Source organism: Poromitra crassiceps, assembly GCF_964638095.1.
Source record: "Poromitra crassiceps genome assembly, chromosome: 16".
Classification (NCBI taxonomy): domain Eukaryota; kingdom Metazoa; phylum Chordata; class Actinopteri; order Beryciformes; family Melamphaidae; genus Poromitra; species Poromitra crassiceps.
This window is the reverse complement of record NC_139645.1, coordinates 22,201,747-22,221,380: the sequence shown is the minus strand read 5'-3', so window position 1 is coordinate 22,221,380 and position 19,634 is coordinate 22,201,747. Positions and strand designations below refer to the sequence as shown.

At 43.1% G+C, this 19,634-nt stretch overlaps 2 protein-coding genes across 2 annotated transcripts in view; both read right to left on the bottom strand.

The window, feature by feature from the left end:
- Window positions 1-19,634, bottom strand: part of LOC310791523 (synapse-associated protein 1-like) — a gene marked incomplete at both ends in the record, with an annotated part of 178,119 nt that overhangs the window by 15,104 nt on the left and 143,381 nt on the right. The gene's annotated exons all lie outside the window — the stretch shown is intronic.
- LOC310791102 (uncharacterized protein) overlaps window positions 1-19,634 on the bottom strand; it is a gene marked incomplete at its 3' end in the record, with an annotated part of 48,739 nt that overhangs the window by 3,655 nt on the left and 25,450 nt on the right. Inside the window, exons 2-8 of the mRNA XM_083652803.1 lie at window positions 17,232-17,320; window positions 15,601-15,860; window positions 14,203-14,389; window positions 13,543-13,591; window positions 10,177-10,291; window positions 7,643-7,753; window positions 5,501-5,617 (exon numbers count right to left, since the gene is read on the bottom strand). Coding sequence (XP_083508929.1) covers window positions 5,501-5,617; window positions 7,643-7,753; window positions 10,177-10,291; window positions 13,543-13,591; window positions 14,203-14,389; window positions 15,601-15,860; window positions 17,232-17,292 — 900 coding nt within the window. The 5' untranslated portion in view covers window positions 17,293-17,320. The remainder of the gene's footprint in view (window positions 1-5,500; window positions 5,618-7,642; window positions 7,754-10,176; window positions 10,292-13,542; window positions 13,592-14,202; window positions 14,390-15,600; window positions 15,861-17,231; window positions 17,321-19,634) is intronic.

Here is a 19,634-nt window from a genome sequence, read left to right as displayed (position 1 = left end):
TTCAGCTTTTAACCAATATATATGACTTTGGGGGTGGTGTGTGAAGAATTCTGGTCAAAATTTCCACATTTGAGACCAAACTGTTACCATTGTACCATTTGTATCATTTTGAGCAGCATAAGTTCCCTCTATGGGTTGAACACTGCTTTTTTGTGTGCCCTCAAATGAATGGGATATTTGGTACATCCTGACGTCAAGGTGGGTTTAGCATGCGCCCCACTCATGTGAAGAAAAAAAAAATCCCCCCATTGATTATTACTGTAGTTCACGCGGCGCGAGCCCTTTAACAGCAATGCATCCATGGGTAATGCTCACTGTGGCTAATGTTAGCCGCTAGTTAGTTATGTTACATGGCAGTAAAATGCCACTAAATGACCAAATTGATAGAACTTTTAACCATTTCGAGTAACACTGTTTCCATGCGGATCACCAGCGTTAGTTTGTTGTTTATAACGTGGCTATATTCATAACGTTTTATATCTCGGATGCGTTATTTCGAATCCCACATAGGTTACGCCAAACCCCACACAGGTTACGCCTCGAATCCCACATAGGTTACGCTAAAACCCACATAGGTTACGCCTCGAATCCCACATAGGTTACGCTAAAACCACCACCGCAAAGCGGGTGGGTTTCAGGACGAAACAGTCTCGAGCCACTATCGTCATCTTTAGAGCACGATATTCCTGGAATGCAAGTTTAACTAAACAGTTACATGTCCTCTGCATTCTACATAAAATTAAGATATTACGGGTTGTTTTATTTTGTATGTTACATACTTATTGGCCAATATATGTTAGTTTATGGGGGAGGAATTCTGCCAGGTAAGGAGGGGAGTGTGGGCGGCCATCTTGCCTGCGGGGTTTTCGGATCGAGTGGAGAGCCGTTTAGCAGGAAATCTGGGGGGGTAAGTCCCGCTTTAAGGAGTTAAGAATGCTCCAAAGAAGTGTTTCCCAAACGCTAAAGAAGGCTCTTAAGAAGGGTTCTGTGAAAGGTGCTATATAAATCCACAACATTCTTATTATAAAAGGAATCCATTCTGATTAGAGGAATATAGCCTACGGTAAAACATTTTAAACACAAGTAACCATGTTACATAGAGGAGAGATTTTCAAGTGTTCCCCAATTTTAAACACTAAAGGGTGCATGAAAGAAAGGAAAAAGGGAAAAACACAACAGTGGACACTATATTATTATCTCCTTTTGCCTGACGGTGTTAAGAATGCCCCAGACCCTTCTTACAAAACCTTCTTAACGAAAGATCATTTTGGGCTAAGAAGCAATCGGGAAATGCGTTGGCTTCTTACGGGAGCCCTAAGAAGGGTCAAAGAAGCTTCTTAGCGCTAAGAGGCTTTTGGCAAACGCAGCCATTATTGTGCTGATATTCAATATGCTTAAATTTGACAATTTCCATACACGTATGTATTCATGTATTCCTCTCAGTGTGGAAAAGCCCAAATCATTTCCTATCAAGGGCAGAAAATGAATCTGGATGGAGGGCCATGGGCCAAAAATAAATGTTGATGTTACCGTATGTGAAATTACATTACATTAAAATTATATTTTATGGATAATTTACATTCTAAATCTAAAATTAATAATAAGAAAAAAGCAACTATTTTATCTGTTTAACAGTAATTTAGACTAGTTAGAGTTCAAGGGTCATCTTATTTGTCTCCCGTGGGATAAATCTGTCTTGGTTTACCACCAACAACTCAAAACAAGAGTGAATACCAACAGAAGAATATTGCAGGGGATTTCGGCACATTTTTGTGGGGCGCTACCCACACGTTTAGCTGTGTTGCTCATTCCACGAATGCACGATCCTTACAAGTTGTACCTCGTTGTAAAGGTGACTAATCAGGCTTTCCAACGACATAGAATACAATACCAATTGGTATTATTAAAGGGGAGAAAAAAAAAAAAAAAAAAAAATCCCTCATCCCTTTATGTGAATATGTGCTAGACGTGTGATTTCAGTCTGTTCCTCCAGACAACAGCAGTGAATTCTCCAGTCTCTACCAGAGCAACAGATTACAGAATCACTGACTTTGCATTTTAACACATTGAGTGCCAAGGACGTCTGTGCATGTCCTAAAAAAATGTAACGAGGAGTGCCAAGGACGTCTGTGGACGTCCTAAAATCATAATTCATATTATTCCATAATTCTGCTGTTTAAGGTCGTACCCAGCCAGTGAGCATGAATCCCTTCAAGGGATCACACGGCGCCACCTTAAACATCTACACGGGAGCTGCGCCACCCACCTCAGATCCTTTACTTTGTACAGGAGAAAGCGGAAAATGCCGTGATCAAAGGGGAAACCGATGCATGCTGCAGCCAGAGCCATATAGATTGCTCTGTCTGCAGCTGACAGTTGGCTGCATCTGCGCCCACAACTGAGCTCTTCTGCTTCTGTCTATCTGTCTGCATATAGTTTCTCCACACAATTCCCTGCCAGAAAGGCAGCACCCGAAGCCGAACGGCCAAACCTTTTCCTTCAGTCCCGTAACTCCCGTTTGCCATTTCCTTGTTGCGCTGGGATCCACCGGGGGCAAAAACGGAGGAAGCGAAAACAGACTGTGTGCGTGTGGGGAGGAGCCCGCAGCTCAGGGGGGGGGGAGGGGGGGAGAGGGGGGTGGGGCACGCAGGCTGCACAGAACCACACCACGCCACCACATCAGAAAACACCAGCCAGAGTCAGTGAATGTGCTTGAAATTAGAGTGCAAAAAGTATTCATAAAAGTGACTTTATCTTGAAAAGTAAAAAAAAAAAGAGCAGAAAACCCTTGAAAGTGCTCTTATTTCAGAGGCTGTCATTTCATAATGGAACTGTCTAGAAACAAAATTTCTTGTTTGGAAGAAGCAGGAGTGTCCAATGTTTCATTAGAGTCCAGCCCTGTCAATATAGCCCTAATAGAGAAAATTCTATAGCTGTTTTCAACTGAATGGAAGTGAATCTGGCACAGGCTCCAGACAATTTTACTGAAGCGCTGTGGCACTCAATGTGTTAAGATACTGCCAGAGTTCAACATCACTTTAAATGATAACTAGTATAGCAACTAGTAAATAATAGTAACTAGTAATTGGCAAAACAGTGTCTAAAAATAAGTACTACAGGCTAAGAGCTTAGTGACTTGTGCATAGTTTAGACAACATGGAGGTCAAACAGAGACAGAGATATAGACAACACAGATAGTGACGACATAAAGCATAGAGACATAACAGAGATATAGACAACACAGATAGTGACGACATAAAGCATAGAGACATAACAGAGATATAGACAACACAGATAGTGACGACATAAAGCATAGAGACATAACAGAGATATAGACAACACAGATAGTGATGACATAAAGCATAGAGACATAACAGAGATATAGACAACACAGATAGTGACGACATAAAGCATAGAGACATAACAGAGATATAGACAACACAGATAGTGACGACATAAAGCATAGAGACATAACAGAGATATAGACAACACAGATAGTGACGACATAAAGCATAGAGACATAACAGAGATATAGACAACACAGATAGTGACGACATAAAGCATAGAGACATAACAGAGATATAGACAACACAGATAGTGACGACATAAAGCATAGAGACATAACAGAGATATAGACAACACAGATAGTGACGACATAAAGCATAGAGACATAACAGAGATATAGACAACACAGATAGTGACGACATAAAGCATAGAGACATAACAGAGATATAGACAACACAGATAGTGACGACATAAAGCATAGAGACATAACAGAGATATAGACAACACAGATAGTGACGACATAAAGCATAGAGACATAACAGAGATATAGACAACACAGATAGTGACGACATAAAGCATAGAGACATAACAGAGATATAGACAACACAGATAGTGACGACATAAAGCATAGAGACATAACAGAGATATAGACAACACAGATAGTGACGACATAAAGCATAGAGACATAACAGAGATATAGACAACACAGATAGTGACGACATAAAGCATAGAGACATAACAGAGATATAGACAACACAGATAGTGACGACATAAAGCATAGAGACATAACAGAGATATAGACAACACAGATAGTGACGACATAAAGCATAGAGACATAACAGAGATATAGACAACACAGATAGTGATGACATAAAGCATAGAGACATAACAGAGATATAGACAACACAGATAGTGACGACATAAAGCATAGAGACATAACAGAGATATAGACAACACAGATAGTGAAGACATAAAGCATAGAGACATAACAGAGATATAGACAACACAGATAGTGAAGACATAAAGCATAGAGACATAACAGAGATATAGACAACACAGATAGTGAAGACATAAAGCATAGAGACATAACAGAGATATAGACAACACAGATAGTGACGACATAAAGCATAGAGACATAACAGAGATATAGACAACACAGATAGTGATGACATAAAGCATAGAGACATAACAGAGATATAGACAACACAGATAGTGACGACATAAAGCATAGAGACATAACAGAGATATAGACAACACAGATAGTGACGACATAAAGCATAGAGACATAACAGAGATATAGACAACACAGATAGTGACGACACAAAGCATAGAGACATAACAGAGATATAGACAACACAGATAGTGACGACATAAAGCATAGAGACATAACAGAGATATAGACAACACAGATAGTGACGACATAAAGCATAGAGACATAACAGAGATATAGACAACACAGATAGTGAAGACATAAAGCATAGAGACATAACAGAGATATAGACAACACAGATAGTGACGACATAAAGCATAGAGACATAACAGAGATATAGACAACACAGATAGTGACGACACAAAGCATAGAGACATAACAGAGATATAGACAACACAGATAGTGACGACATAAAGCATAGAGACATAACAGAGATATAGACAACACAGATAGTGACGACATAAAGCATAGAGACATAACAGAGATATAGACAACACAGATAGTGACGACATAAAGCATAGAGACATAACAGAGATATAGACAACACAGATAGTGACGACATAAAGCATAGAGACATAACAGAGATATAGACAACACAGATAGTGACGACATAAAGCATAGAGACGTAACAGAGATATAGACAACACAGATAGTGACGACATAAAGCATAGAGACATAACAGAGATATAGACAACACAGATAGTGACGACATAAAGCATAGAGACATAACAGAGATATAGACAACACAGATAGTGACGACATAAAGCATAGAGACATAACAGAGATATAGACAACACAGATAGTGACGACATAAAGCATAGAGACATAACAGAGATATAGACAACACAGATAGTGACGACATAAAGCATAGAGACATAACAGAGATATAGACAACACAGATAGTGAGGACATAAAGCATAGAGACATAACAGAGATATAGACAACACAGATAGTGAGGACATAAAGCATAGAGACATAACAGGATGCGAACACACACAAACTCACAGGTATGGCGTCATGATGGAAGCCTATCCTGATTGGTTCAGACAGATCAGTGATGGTCTTGTTCTCCACGGTGATTCCCACCACATTGTCCACAATCCTGAAGTCTCCACGACTCTCCTGGGACAGATACACACACACACACACACACACACACACACACACACACACACAATATTAGACATCATCTTCACCTGTCCTCCATAGCATACATCAGAGATGGGGGACTTGGACTCGAGTCGCACTAAAGTCGCACCCACAGTGACTTGAGACTCTTCCTGAAAAGATGTGAGACTTGACTTAAGGCTTAATGTCCACCAGCTCTGGAACAGATGCGGTACGGCTGAGAACAGACCCACACTCATGTCATCTGTCAGACGCATGCGGGACCCGACAAAAATAGAACAGGTGCGTAATTTTTCCGTACCGCATGTATCACATCAATTAACATGGGCGAGAGTCGATCCGGCAGTTTTAGCGTAGACGCAACACATCTGGGGCCGGTTGCACCAAGTGGTCTTAACTATGCCTGGTCGTAACTCCTACGTCGGTCTTAGTTAAGACCAGTCTTTAGAGTGGATTTATGCCTGTTGCACCAACACGGCTTACGTCTGGTCTACGCCGGTCGTAGCAATGCGCGTCCATGTGAATTGCCAGGGAATGGACCCTGATTGGATGATGTTGCAAAAATGTGCCTCGCGACCTGCTTGGAGCGTCACTGTGCCACTACGCTCTATCAGCCGCTACTGTAACTGCATCACTACACTACACTCCTCCCACCCTCCCTCGCTCCAGGGGAAAAAGCCAGACAGACAGTCTGAATGAAATTTAATGTAACGTTCCCAATTCTATGTATTAAATTCTAAAAAATGAACGGCAACATTTGGGAAGGCTAAGCCACACAACTAGTTCGTTATAATCTAACATCATGCTTCGATGGCTGTGTTACGACGGTGACGGTGACGATGACGGTAAGGACTCAAAAAGGTCTCCGCTGATAAGACACAGAGATCTCTGTTACAGGCAGGCTCTACGCCTCCTCCTGACCAGGCGTAAGAGTTATGCCTGGTCGTAGTGAAAAGAAGGCTTAAGCCGTCTTGGTGCAACCGGCAGAGCTGTTAGGTCGTAAAGTTACGACCAACTTAGCTTAAGACCAGTGTAAGACCAGTTGGTGCAACTGGCCCCTGGTGTACATCGCCTGTTAGACTCGAGATTTGGGAGAATCTATTATTTTTTGGTCCATTAACATTAAGGAAACGTCTGCTAATGAGAATTTCAACTAACCAATGCTGATAATGTATGCTAATAGATAAGGAGTGAGGATAATACAGTACGTGCTTTGATTTCAACAGTTTTAGCTACGCAGTGTTCTAAGCAGACCGGATGGCATCCAGGAGATGATAGAACGTTCATCCTTAAGAGACTTGAGACTTGCACAAAATGACTTCTAAGTATCTCTGGCGTACAGTTGGCTTCTTCACATTCCATACAGGAACAAAAGCTATTTGAAGGATTGTAGTATTCTTGGAAGGAGAGACGGAGCATCGATTGAAAGTCTAAGCTTGGATCAGGATTGTGTGACTGTGCCTGAGTTCATATTGACTCGTCTCCTCCAGACAGCCTGTGTTGACTGAGGGTAAACAGACACCCTTTTGACACACAGAGCCCGCAATGGCCCTGCTAGGGAGGCCCGCAAATAAGCCACTTCCTGTCACAGTCATGGATCGCCTTGCTTTTTGATATTTATTTGAACTTTTTATGCTTTTTGTTATTTCATGTCAAGACATTTTCCCTATTTCTGTGACGGCCGTAACGACAAATCTATACTCCTATAATATTCCTATAGTGCCCAGACAGCACTCAAGTGAAAATATTGTGGTATTTTCGTCTTTTTTTCGTCTGTAGGCTAGTAGCCTATCACTAGGTTATAATAGTCTATTCCTATAAGGAATTATAGATTTGTTGGGATATTTATTTAGTATATTCATCTCAAATGTATAGAGCTGAACCGTCACGTGACATATTTTGCCCCGGAAGTGAGTTTCCCATTCATTTTCTCCATAGACATTTAGAAAAATCCATATAAAATCCGGAACAAAATGACACTCCATGTACGTCTTTGTGACTTTTGGGCTCGAGTCTCACCTGGAACAGGGAGGTGTTTTTGAAGAAAGTGCACACCACTTTGGCAGGCTTCCCAACAGCCAGGCCCAGAGCGGGGGGCAGGTACACCGAGGGGGTGGAGTCTGGAGAGGCCTGCACAACACAACACACAACACAACACACAACACAACACAACACACAACAACACAACACAACACAACACAACAACACAACATAGACACACAGGCAAGAGATTCAAATATGGACAGAAGCAGAGAGGCAATGGAAGGATAGGCTAAAGAAGGAAATCCATTCACTTTCAAGTCAGTCAACTCGAAATGTAAGTTTAAGCTGCGTTTATGCAACGGTTCCTACGTAAAACGGGAAACACTTTTGTTGCAGTTTGGCCTTTTCGATTCATGAGACAACATGATGATGATAACAATCCTCGCTTTGGATAAAAGAGGTCGGTGGTTCGAATCCCGGCTCCTCCAGTCTGCATGTCGAAGTGTCCTTGGGAAAGACACTGAACCCCAAATTGCTCCCGTTGGTGTGCCAGCACCCTGCGTGGTAGCCTGCCGCCATCGGTGTGTGAATGGGTGAATGTACCTACTGACTGTAAAGCACTTTGGATAAAAGTGCTATATAAATGCAGGCCATTTACCATTAACCATTTTTCTCAAAAACATAGTTTGGAAACAGTCATAAAGACATAAAGGGGTGTATCTCACTCAATCTTTGGAGGACAAAGATCATTTTAATATCACCAGAAAGCTTACATTCTCCTCTTTCCAACAGAGTATAAAACTCAAAATGTGTTTCAGTGTGACTGATTTTGTCAGAGCAGGACACATTATGCTGTGTTGACAAGCAACGCAGGGTTGAATGTCCCCAACGAAGAGACACAGATGTGTTGAAAGTGTCACGTCCTGTGTGAGGGTGTGGTGTGCAGTAGAGAGCGATGCTGTTTCAAGCTTCTCTACACACTTGTAATCAGTACATATGATGCTAGCAGAGTGATATTTATGTCTGGCTTATTTACAAAGGTGGCAACATTTTCAGCGGCAGGAAACAACCTGTCAACCTCCACCCTCCATCTCGTATTTGCCAGTAAAGTGCTGCTCTCATTCAGTCTCGTGTGGCGAACGTAACACCTATTTTATCATCTAAATCACCACTAGCCTAGACTTACATGCAAATGACTAGAGTGCTCATTGCTCACTGTATATAAAGTAAAGCCCTGATTAAAACAAAGAAGGAATAACGCCCAGTCTAGAGGAGAAGAGACAACAACCTGCTCTGACTTTGTATGCTTCAAATCTATGACCTTCCTACGTGCGTAAACACACCATTCAAGACCCATCACTTTGGCCTTTAAACTATTCCTCCTCAGGGGGAAAGGCTATGGGCTTTTTACAATTGGGAATTCAGTTCAATGCATGAAATGCTGTAGGTCTGTATTACCAAAAGTTTATGGGAGTGGTCATTTGTGTTCAGCAGGATCATCTTCCAAAACGTGCGCCACTTTTATGACTTTTGAAACGTAAATGCGTTTGTTTTTTTACGCGATTTTCAGAAAAATATTTCAAAAGTCATAAATAAATAAATCCCCATTCTAAAACCCCATAGCCTTTTCCCCTGATGGTCCAACATGGCGGCGATTTCTGGTTAACCCTACAAAGATAAATGGTCCCTGCGCTGCTCTATTAACTCTATTAAGCAGTCAACGTGGAGCGATGAGTGAACATTGGTATTTAGTTTGAGATCTATTTGCACCCGAACCCTTTAAATCAGACTCCTGTCCCAACTATACAATCATTACTGAAATAATGCTTGTTTAAAGATGCAATATGTAACCTTTAGCATGATCATTATATTATTATAGCATTAAAATGTCTAAAAACGAGTAGACCTATGTTATATATATTCTTTAGTTATGCACTTACATTATACCAAATGTTTTCAAAAGTGCTCAAAATCCATAATCTTATTATATTATATCCATAACAACACGGAGCGTTTGAGAGCAACTCACTTTTTGTTGATGATGTCATCATCACAGAGCGCCAGCTGTTACTTGAATCTCCGGTCAATTCTACACTATTTTCTTACTTTTTCAAGTCACATCACTGTCAGTTTTTACATATTGGTCGTTTTTAACTCTATCTTTTGACTGGATGAATGATTTTAGTCATCGGAGGTCTGGATCTTATTAGTTAACCTTAGTTACGTTAGAGAAAGACGGTAAACGGCTCGCCTTGTGGATATCCTGTATTCACTGAACTCCATTGGAAAGAAATGGTGAGTTTCAACAAACCGTTCATTTAATGTTTTTTCTTTGTTTATGTTTAAGAATGAATCACTTTGATGAATGCTCGGTTTTGCAACTCTATGTGAGAACATGTGGTTTTATTTGCATGTTGGAGCATCGTTCCACAGTAGCAGGAGGAAAAGCTCACTAACAATAAGCCTACTTACTTACCCACATCAATCATTTATTTAAATTCCTGCTTGTGTGTGTGTGTGTGTGTGTGTGTGTGTGTGTGTGTGTGTGTGCGTGTGTGTGTGTGTCTTACAGGCAAAACGACATCGTAGCCTGCGAAATCCTCTTTCATCTCCACCACAGAGCTGAGAGCACAGGGCAGCTCCACGTTCCCTACAGCCTGGGACTTCATCACTGCCTGCTCGATCCTGCACGCACGTGCACGCACACGTACACACACACACACACACACACACACACACACACGCACACGTACACACACACACGTACACACACACACACACACACACAAACACACACACACACACACACACACACACACACACACACACACACACACACACACACACACACACACACACACACACCATGTTAAGAACTGCAGTGCAAGGTGGTCACTATAAAGCAAGCATGGTTATTGTTGCAGTCCCCACCCAGTCATACTGCAAAGTTGAACTTCCTGTTTGCAATCAACACGCTGCTTTTCACTCGTGACACCTCAAAGCTTCACAGCAGCAGATACTACAGAGTACAGTACAGAGTCATTAAAGGAGAACTTACCTCCAAAACACTTTTTTTCAGCTTTTAACCAATATATATGACTTTGGGGGTGGTGTGTGAAGAATGCTGGTCAAAATTTCCACATTTGTGACCAAACTGTTGCCATTTTACCATTTGTATCATTTTTCAGCAGCATAACTGGCATAAGAGCCCTCTAAGGGTGGAACACTGCTTTTTTTTGTGCCCTCAAATGAATGGGATATTTGGTACATCCTGACGTCACGGTGGGTTTAGCGCGTGCATCTGGTGCATCTCCAAAGCCTATACAACTAGGCAAGATGGAAAAACCTCACTTAGTATCAGGCTCCAGAGGGCTCTAACTGAAGTAAAAAAAAATCTGTTTGCTCTTAACACATTGAGTGCCAGCCCTTTTTTCAATGCTGTAGGTAGCTTGTGCCAGGCCGTTTTTTGAGGATTCTGGCTCATTTTACAAGAGCCGAGGATTCTTTTCTGCTTGGAGTTTGTGAACACGAAGTTCACAAAAGTACTAATAGAATGTGTGCTTTCTCTGTCTAAAAGAGTTAGTTTGCAGAGTTAGTAGTTATGTAGATATTAGCCGTTGAGTACAGCATGGTTTCAGAGATTTTCAGAGAGTTTAGAGATAAATGGATTTTTAGAACCACCTCACGTGCCTGTGATTATGGGTGCCCTTGGGCAAGTCTGTATACTGTATTGTGTGTGTGTGTGTGTGTGTGTGTGTGTGTGTGTGTGTGTGTGTGTGTGTGTGTGTGTGTGTGTGTGTGTCTCCAAACTCCTCCCTCCGTCTGTGCTGCGGAGGGAGGAGGCTCCGCGGCCGCTCTCGGGCAGTCTGGACTGTAAAACTGGCTCGTTCGTTTCTTGAGGTGTCGGCTGAGAGCTTTGAAGAAGCTTTTGCGATTCTGGTCTTATTTATGCTCAAAGGTACTCGAGTGTGTGTGTGTGCGCGCACGCGCGCGTGTGTGTGTGTGTGTGTGTGTGTGTGTGTGTGTGTGTGTGTGTGAAATCGAAAGCGCTTTCGCCCAGCTATTTCCTTGAAAATTAGAATGCTTTCTCCCGCGGACGGACCCGCGGCTGTTTTTTGCTCGGATTCCTCTCTGTCTGGAGGGCACTGTCCCCACTTAGCTGGTCGGTAAAATAGATTATACACATTCTCTTCCTCCAATTCTGCTATAGGAGACGTAAAAGGGGTTGATCGATGTCCCACCGTCAAAAAAAAAAAATGTTTATGTAAGCCGAGATATCTCGTCCTTGGCACTTAACGGTTGGATCATGTAAGCCGAGATATCTCGTCCATGGCACTCAACGTGTTAAAATACTGAACCAAACGTCGTCAAAGTTGGCACATGTCTTAAATATAGTTAGTTTCCCGCTGAATGTGTCATTACTTTATTAATATCTTACCTGGATAAGCTCAAGTGATGATGTTTATATTATCAGTCCGAGTTGGAAGCACTCTCTCGCGGCCAGTCAGGCGGGAGAGAGTGCTATCCTCATGCACGAGCCCCAAGCGGGGGCGCGCACAGCAGCAGCAGTGCTCTGCCTCATGGCCGAAGCGGGGGCTTTTGCATGGGATGAGAAGTTCAGTCTGACATTTCCGCAAACAAATCTCATCGCAGTTTAGCGCACATGTAAAATATAACGCTATACTACGACGTGACAACGTGACAAAGCTGCTCTAAACACATCGGCTACTATAATATATTTCCCTGCATCTCATACTGAGATTATATCGGTATTGAGCCGATCTCTCTCTCTCTCTCTCTCTCTCCCCCTCTGCCTGCAACGCACGGAACCTGCAAATCTGATGTAGCCTAGATATGATTTTGTCCAGAATTCCAAATATATTAGGTTGAGAGACAACAGAGAATGCCTAACAGCCTAAAATGTATTTTCCTGCTTCACTTTCGACGGGGAGGACTCGGAGAAGGCATGAAGTGACACTGCCTTTATGAAGTGCTGCCTTTATGTGTGGGTGCCGGGGTGCATCTGGTGTCCAGTGTTGGCCAGCAGACCTCCGATCTCCCCAAGACTCTGACCGCCTGTCTCATCACCTCACCTATATTCTATGGCAGCTCAGCTCCTGCAGCCTCACGCGCTGTGCCCCTGTCTGTGAAAAGCGTCCTGTCCAGTCGCACCTTCGCAAACAGATGCGGGATTCCCGCAGTCCTGTACCCAATCTCAGACTGTATTGAGCAGAAAAATCGCACACCAGCTATTTCTGTCTGTGTTTGTTTGTTGTTGCTCCGTGAGGTTACAGAGCGCCCCATGCAGGATGCTGTTTCGCCAGCCGGGGTCTGGGAGGAGGGAGGGGGAGAACGCTCTGCGCCCCGCTGCAGCTCTGCGCTGAGTGGAAAACTTTTGCAAAGAATCATGGAAAAGGGAGAAACGAAAATTAAAAACGGATTTGATGGCGCGATTTATGGCAAGTTGGACGAGGGAATGACGTGGAGAAATCTTGCATTGTGTTACCCCAGGGTTTGTCCTATTGTGCGGTGTGCTGCGGTAACGAGCCTCGCGTCACTATGCTCTTAGCGATAGATACACATACACATAAATGCAGAAAAATAATTAAATTTCTAGTTCGCCACTGAATTACCAAATTGATATAACTTTCAACCATTTTGAGCAACGCTGTTTCCATACAGGCCACCAGCGTTGGCTAGTTGTTGATATTTATAAAGATATTGCAGCTCTCAAATAAATTATTTTCGAGGCGGTGGGCAAACTGTAATGGCGTCGATTTCCGAAAAGAATTCCTCAGCTGAGCACAGCCAAAGAGTCTAGTATAGACAAGAGTATATGTCATTTCTTGGTTTTTTCCATAGGTTTTTTCAAATCACTGTTCTGATACATATCTAGGGGGTAAGTCCTCCTTTAAGCTCCAGGTGTTGACACTTACATGTTGACTTGTGCAGATCCCTGAGCGGCTTCATCGCAGAACTCCTTTTCTGCAAGATGCAAGAGCAAAGGTTTATTATAAGAGCAAATGCGACGTAAAACCTGACACAAATATATTTATTTATTTGTAACCCTATTTAGGGGACATTCAGACCAAAAGCGTTTTTGGAGCTGCCAGCGTCTTTCTGCAATTCATTCTCTATGTAAGGAACGCGCTAGACGTGCTCCTCTTTTAATGAACGCACCTGGCGTTTAAACGCTGGTGGCGTCTGTTGTTTTTGGAGGAGCGCTGTGGGCGTTTTAAAGCTGAAAAAAGTTGAACATTAGAGGAAAAGCGCCCTGATCCTCTTTTTCACTCCTCCTACCTTTTCTCCTCCCGAGGGATTTTCAACCTCGGCTGCTGCCAGAATTGGCAATAACCTGGCTTTCATGTTGACAGTGAACAACATCAAACAGACAAAACCAACTGGCTACCGTCCGTGTGGTCGTTGTGTTCTGATCTGTACTACACGCGACTACAGCAGAAAACAAACGGAGCGCAGAAAAAACGCTCCGTGCGCTGTTTTGTGCACAATGGAAGTGCTCTCAACATGATTTTCATAGCGTTCTGACGGAAAAAAACGCTTTTGGTGTGAATGTCCCCTTATCCATCCTTCCTTACTGCAGTTGATTCGGCCTCCAAAAAACTTGTAGGCCGTCTTTGTTTTGGAGCTCAATACGTCGGTTTTGACGGATCCGTTGCCGATGCCGTAGGCTGCTGTAGTCACGGTGCTTTTATCAGACAGGTCGGTGCAGCAGGACTCCTGCAGGCCTGCAGTGTGGCACAGGGTGTGGTTCTGTCCTCCAACCTACACCACAGCATCAGGAACACAACTAAACACATCAAAATATTATCCCTTCCACCAGGAATGCAAACAACATACCCTATCTTCACTGTTTGTTCTCACGTAGTCTCGCTCGCCAGACTTCCCTCCCTGCCGGGAGAGAAGTCTGGCTGCATGCAAACAGGCTGCTGGTACAAGCTCTGCCATTGGTGCTGACCATTTCAGTTGACGACCATTTATGGATTTCCTCTTCGCTCCCTCCATGACAAATCTGTCTATCTCAAATGCCTCTGCCGCTGTGAAACCATAACATCAACAATGCTAGCTCGTTGCTACACGCTGAAAACTATTGGATCTGGATTGTGCAATAAAGCAGGCCTGCTTGGTACTTTCGGTGGATGGTTGTAAAGCTAAACACAGCCTCCAACCCCCCCCCCCCCCCGCTATACCAGAGTGGAGGTATTAGCAGCCAGACTCTCCCCCGTTGTAGGAAGAGTCTGGCAAGTGAGACTAGTTCTCACGGTACATGCAACTTTCTATTCCATGGTAACATTATATGAATATTATGTGTATTCATGTAGCACAACAAAATGTCACTTCCATAGTAGTCATCCTCTCATATTGAGCTAGCTTAGAAATGGCAGGGGGGGGGGGAAATCTACTTTTTTTCCCACCAATGCCAACACTGTTCATGTATTGGGATACTGAAATATGAAGATGCACATAAACACCTTACAGTGTAACCAGACAGAGTAGTACTTTATCTGATATAATAATAATAATAATAATAATTTCTAGATACTCAAAGTGCCTCACATATCAGGGGGCGGGGACTCCACTCATCCACCACCGATGTGTAGCACCCACCTGGGTGATGCACGGCAGCCAGTTTGTGGCAGCTCACCACACATCATCAGGTGGAGAGTATATCGTGTTAACGACCTTGGGAATGGCGTCCGTGAGGTCACAGTGACCTTGACCTTTGATCACCAAAATCTAATCAGTTCATGCTTACGTCCAAGTCGATGTTTGAGCCAAATTGGAAGAAATTCCGTGAAGGCGTTCCTGAGATATCACGTTAACCAACATCGGACGGACGGACGAACGGACAGACGGACAACCCGAATCCATAATGCCTCCAGCCTGGCTTTCGCCAGCGGAGGCATACAAATTTGCAAATAATAATCAAATATCAAGACTATCCGGTGCTGGTTCCATATACGATGCTGATTTACCTCCACCAGCAACAAGTCCAGCAATGGTTCCCAGTACAGACAGAAGCCACTCTGTCCTCCTGAAACAGGCTTCAGTGGGATCACTTTGGACTGGACACAGCGGGCCGTGATCCGCCCCTCCACAGACAGAGAGCTCTCATTGGCCGAGATCAAGATCTCGTCACAGCCTGTGGAAAGGTTGTAGTTCAGCTTCAGGGAGTGGTTGGTGCCATGGTGCCAGGTGCCACAAAACGTCCAGTCCCGGTCGTTTTCACTTGAAGCTGGAGAGGAGAGACAGGCAGAGATTTATCGTGCATTCCTTTATAACTGGGGACTGGTAATCTTACGACTTCAAAGGTCATGAGCTGGGCGGTGACGTCATCAGAGCTGGTATTTCCCATTCCAAACTCGTAGGAGTCTCAGCAGCCCCAACCTCAAAAATCCAAGATGGCTGCGCCACGCAACAACAGTAGTAGTAATCGTAGTAATATTGTTTAGCACTTCTGTTTTGTTTGTGTCTCATTAAATCAGCTGTACACACAGCACTGCCTAACTTCTATCTGTGTGGACATGAGGCTGCAGTGTTTGTATGCGCAAAATGCAGCGAAATGCCATGTTGTCAATTGTTATTGCTAACAATGGCTAGCCTGGCTAGCGACTGGATCTGACCAATCAACAGTGAACTTCCCAGCTCAAGTTTTTTGCAAATGGAACGCTAACAAAACGGATGTGATGTCATTTAGCCTCCACATCCCAGTTATTTTGCGATAAAGGAACGCACGATTACATTGGTAACAGGTGGAATGGTCCATGTTCATTCTCAATAAGAGAGGTGACTGCTTGGTGGTCCGTTTGTCCGCACGATATCTCAAAAAGTTCTGATTTGCACGAAACACTGTAGAAAAGTGTCATGGGCCAACTTAGAACTGATCACGCCCACTGGTCAAAAGGGGGCGGGATGTGTGTTGGTGTTCATGACAATTGGCTAAAAGCGGGCGGTGGTGGGAGGGGATTTCAAAATACAGGGTGGCAGAGGCAGTAGGATGTGCTGCCCCTGCAATCCTACAAATAAAAAATGTGCATATGTGACCTGCTTGGAGAAAATCAGTCACATGTAGCACAGGCCCGTTTGTGTGGAAATGCGATTTTATGGGAAAATATTGATTTTGGCTGTTTGGGTTTTCATCAGATTTTAGTCAAATAAAGCATTGGCTTTCCTGCTGTGTAACCATTTATTGTGAAATGACAAACAGAACTAGCTTACTTTGTCCAACTTTCAGGGTGTTTTTCTCAAAAACATAGTTTGGAAACAGTGGAGAGTCGACATAAAGGGATGTATCTCACTCAATCTTTGGAGTACAAAGATCATTTTGATATCAACAGAAAGTTTACATTCATCTCTTTCCAAGAGTTTATAAAACTCTAAATGTGTTTCGGGGTCACTTGTGATCACAGCTATTGCGAATTCTCGCTTGTTTTTGTTTTGTTTTGATCAAGTTTTCTTCTGATTCCCCCTCGGTTTCTCCCCAATTGTACTTGGCCAACTCCCCCTGCAGTCCCAGTTGTTGCTCCACCACCTCTGTTGATCTGGGGATCCCCCCCCCCATATCCATTAAGTGAAGATGACATCTTCATCAGTGTGATTGTCTTACCAGAGGTGAAGACGATGATGAAGACAAACAAAGTCTTCAGTGCTGTCAGTCTGGGCTCCATTGGTCTGGTCTGGTGCCAACTGTCCAGCCTGAGAACAACAGAGGGAGGGAAATTAAGATACAAACCAGGAACAAATCTGTAGTTTATCTGTGCGTTGCTAGGGACAAATCTGTTGTTTATCTGTGCGTTGCTAGGGACAAATCTGTTGTTTATCTGTGCGTTGCTAGGGACAAATCTGTTGTTTATCTGTGCGTTGCTAGGGACAAATCTGTAGTTTATCTGTGCGTTGCTAGGGACAAATCTGTTGTTTATCTGTGCGTTGCTAGGGACATATCTGTAGTTTATCTGTGGGTTGCTAGGGACAAATCTGTAGTTTATCTGTGTGTTGGTAGGGAAGAATGGCCAGAAGTAAAAGAATGCCCACTAAAGACACTGGCTGGAGAGAAAGCAGTGAAAAGCATGGTGTGTGGTGCCTGCCTGTGTACATGTGCCACTTTTAAACCCATAAAAGGCTCATTTTGAATCAAACACAAACATATCCGTTACATTCTTTCCAAGTGTGCGCACACAAAACTCCTGTCTAGACGCAGGCAGCACAGGTTTGATATTTGAGATATATATAAGAGAAAAACACAAGAAAGAAAAGCGTAGATAGTCTTCTGATCCAGACGCCTGCATCTCTATCTCTACTCTCTTATCAAAGAATACAAATGAGCTCCAGCTCAAAATACACACGGGCCGTTCTGTGCTCTTATCAATGAAACCAGTCTTCCTCTTTAACTGACATACAAGAAGCATGCTCGCACACGCACACACACGCACATGCACGCACACGCACACACACACACACACGCACACACACAGACACGCACACAAACACATGCACGACGCACACACACGCACGCACACATGCACGCACGCACACGGGCACACACACACATGCACGACGCACACACACACGCACGCACACACACACACACACACGCACGCACACACACATGCTCGCATGCGCGCACGCACACACACACTTCACTCTTTCCGTCTTCCTATAGCGAGTGGATTTTTCAAGTCCCAAGGAAACACTAACATAGCTGAAATTGACTGTTACAATATTAATTGAATGCAGTAACATTACTGAATAGAATAGTGTCTGTTTACAGTCATGTGTAAACACTTGTGACTGCTACTGTATCACCACTGTATCACTTGGCCACAACAACACATTCACATTAGGATTATAAATGATTTCCCCAATTCAGACTAAAGCTGCACACTCATCCCAGACATGTCATCACAACAAGACCTGTCAGCTCCATTGCAATTTCAAGCAGAACTCTGCTATTCACCTCATGTAGAAGAGACAGTCTGGCTTGAGAGACTAAGAGGAAGTGTAAACTAGGGGTGTCACAATATATCGTCCCACGAAATTTCGCGATAGTAAAACGTCACGATATGTATCGTTGAGATGAAATCTCATATCGCGTTTTTTTTTTTTTTTTTTTTAAATAGACTAAGAAACGTCTTTGTTTATTGAAGTTCAATGTGTGGAAAGTAGTTCAGTTGAACAAGTCTCTGAAGAGACACATGAGAAGTTATACAGGAGAGAAACCATTCAATTGAGTTTCTGGCAAAACTGTTTACTTGACAGGAAAAACTGAAGATGCATAAAAAATAGACTAAGAAAAGTCTTGTTGTTTGAGTTTGAAGAAAAACTGAAGATGCATAATGAGAATTTATACTGCTGAGAAACCTTTTAGTTCAAAGTAAATCTAAGTGACGGTGTAACTCATTCTATTTCAAGATAAGCCTTATCTCCAATCTCATGTTTTTTCTAGTTGTTAATGTAATAACAATTTCCCACAAAAGCATGTTTTGTATTTGTGCATTTCAAATAAAATACTACTTTTCCAGTCATATATTGTCAGTATTCAAGTTTAAAAAAATATTGTTAAAATCGTATCGTATCGTATCGTTATCGTGAACCCAGTATCGTGATACGTATCGTATCGTGAACTGAGTGTATCGTGACACCCCTAGTGTAAACACAATCAGAATCGATGGTGTTTACACTTCCTGTGGCAGAGCTTATGCTTCCACTAGCTTTGACCAGAGAGACGATCTCTGGTTTGAGCAGGTCAAACAGGAACAGGAAGTTGTAACACAAACGGGTCAAGTCAAATCTAGTAAGACCAGAGCAATCTAGTAAAGCTGTGTTCACACAGAGATATTTATTTTTCTCCCTGTCGCTCCATTCAACCCTTTGGAATCGCTCTGTCGCTGTGTTTAAATCGCTCGTCAACAACGGGCACAATTCTGAGGTCGGTCGGGGAGCGTAATGCACAGGACATACTCCAGGAAGGCAGCGCAAGGCGGAGCTCCGCAAACCCGGGAGCGCACTCCGC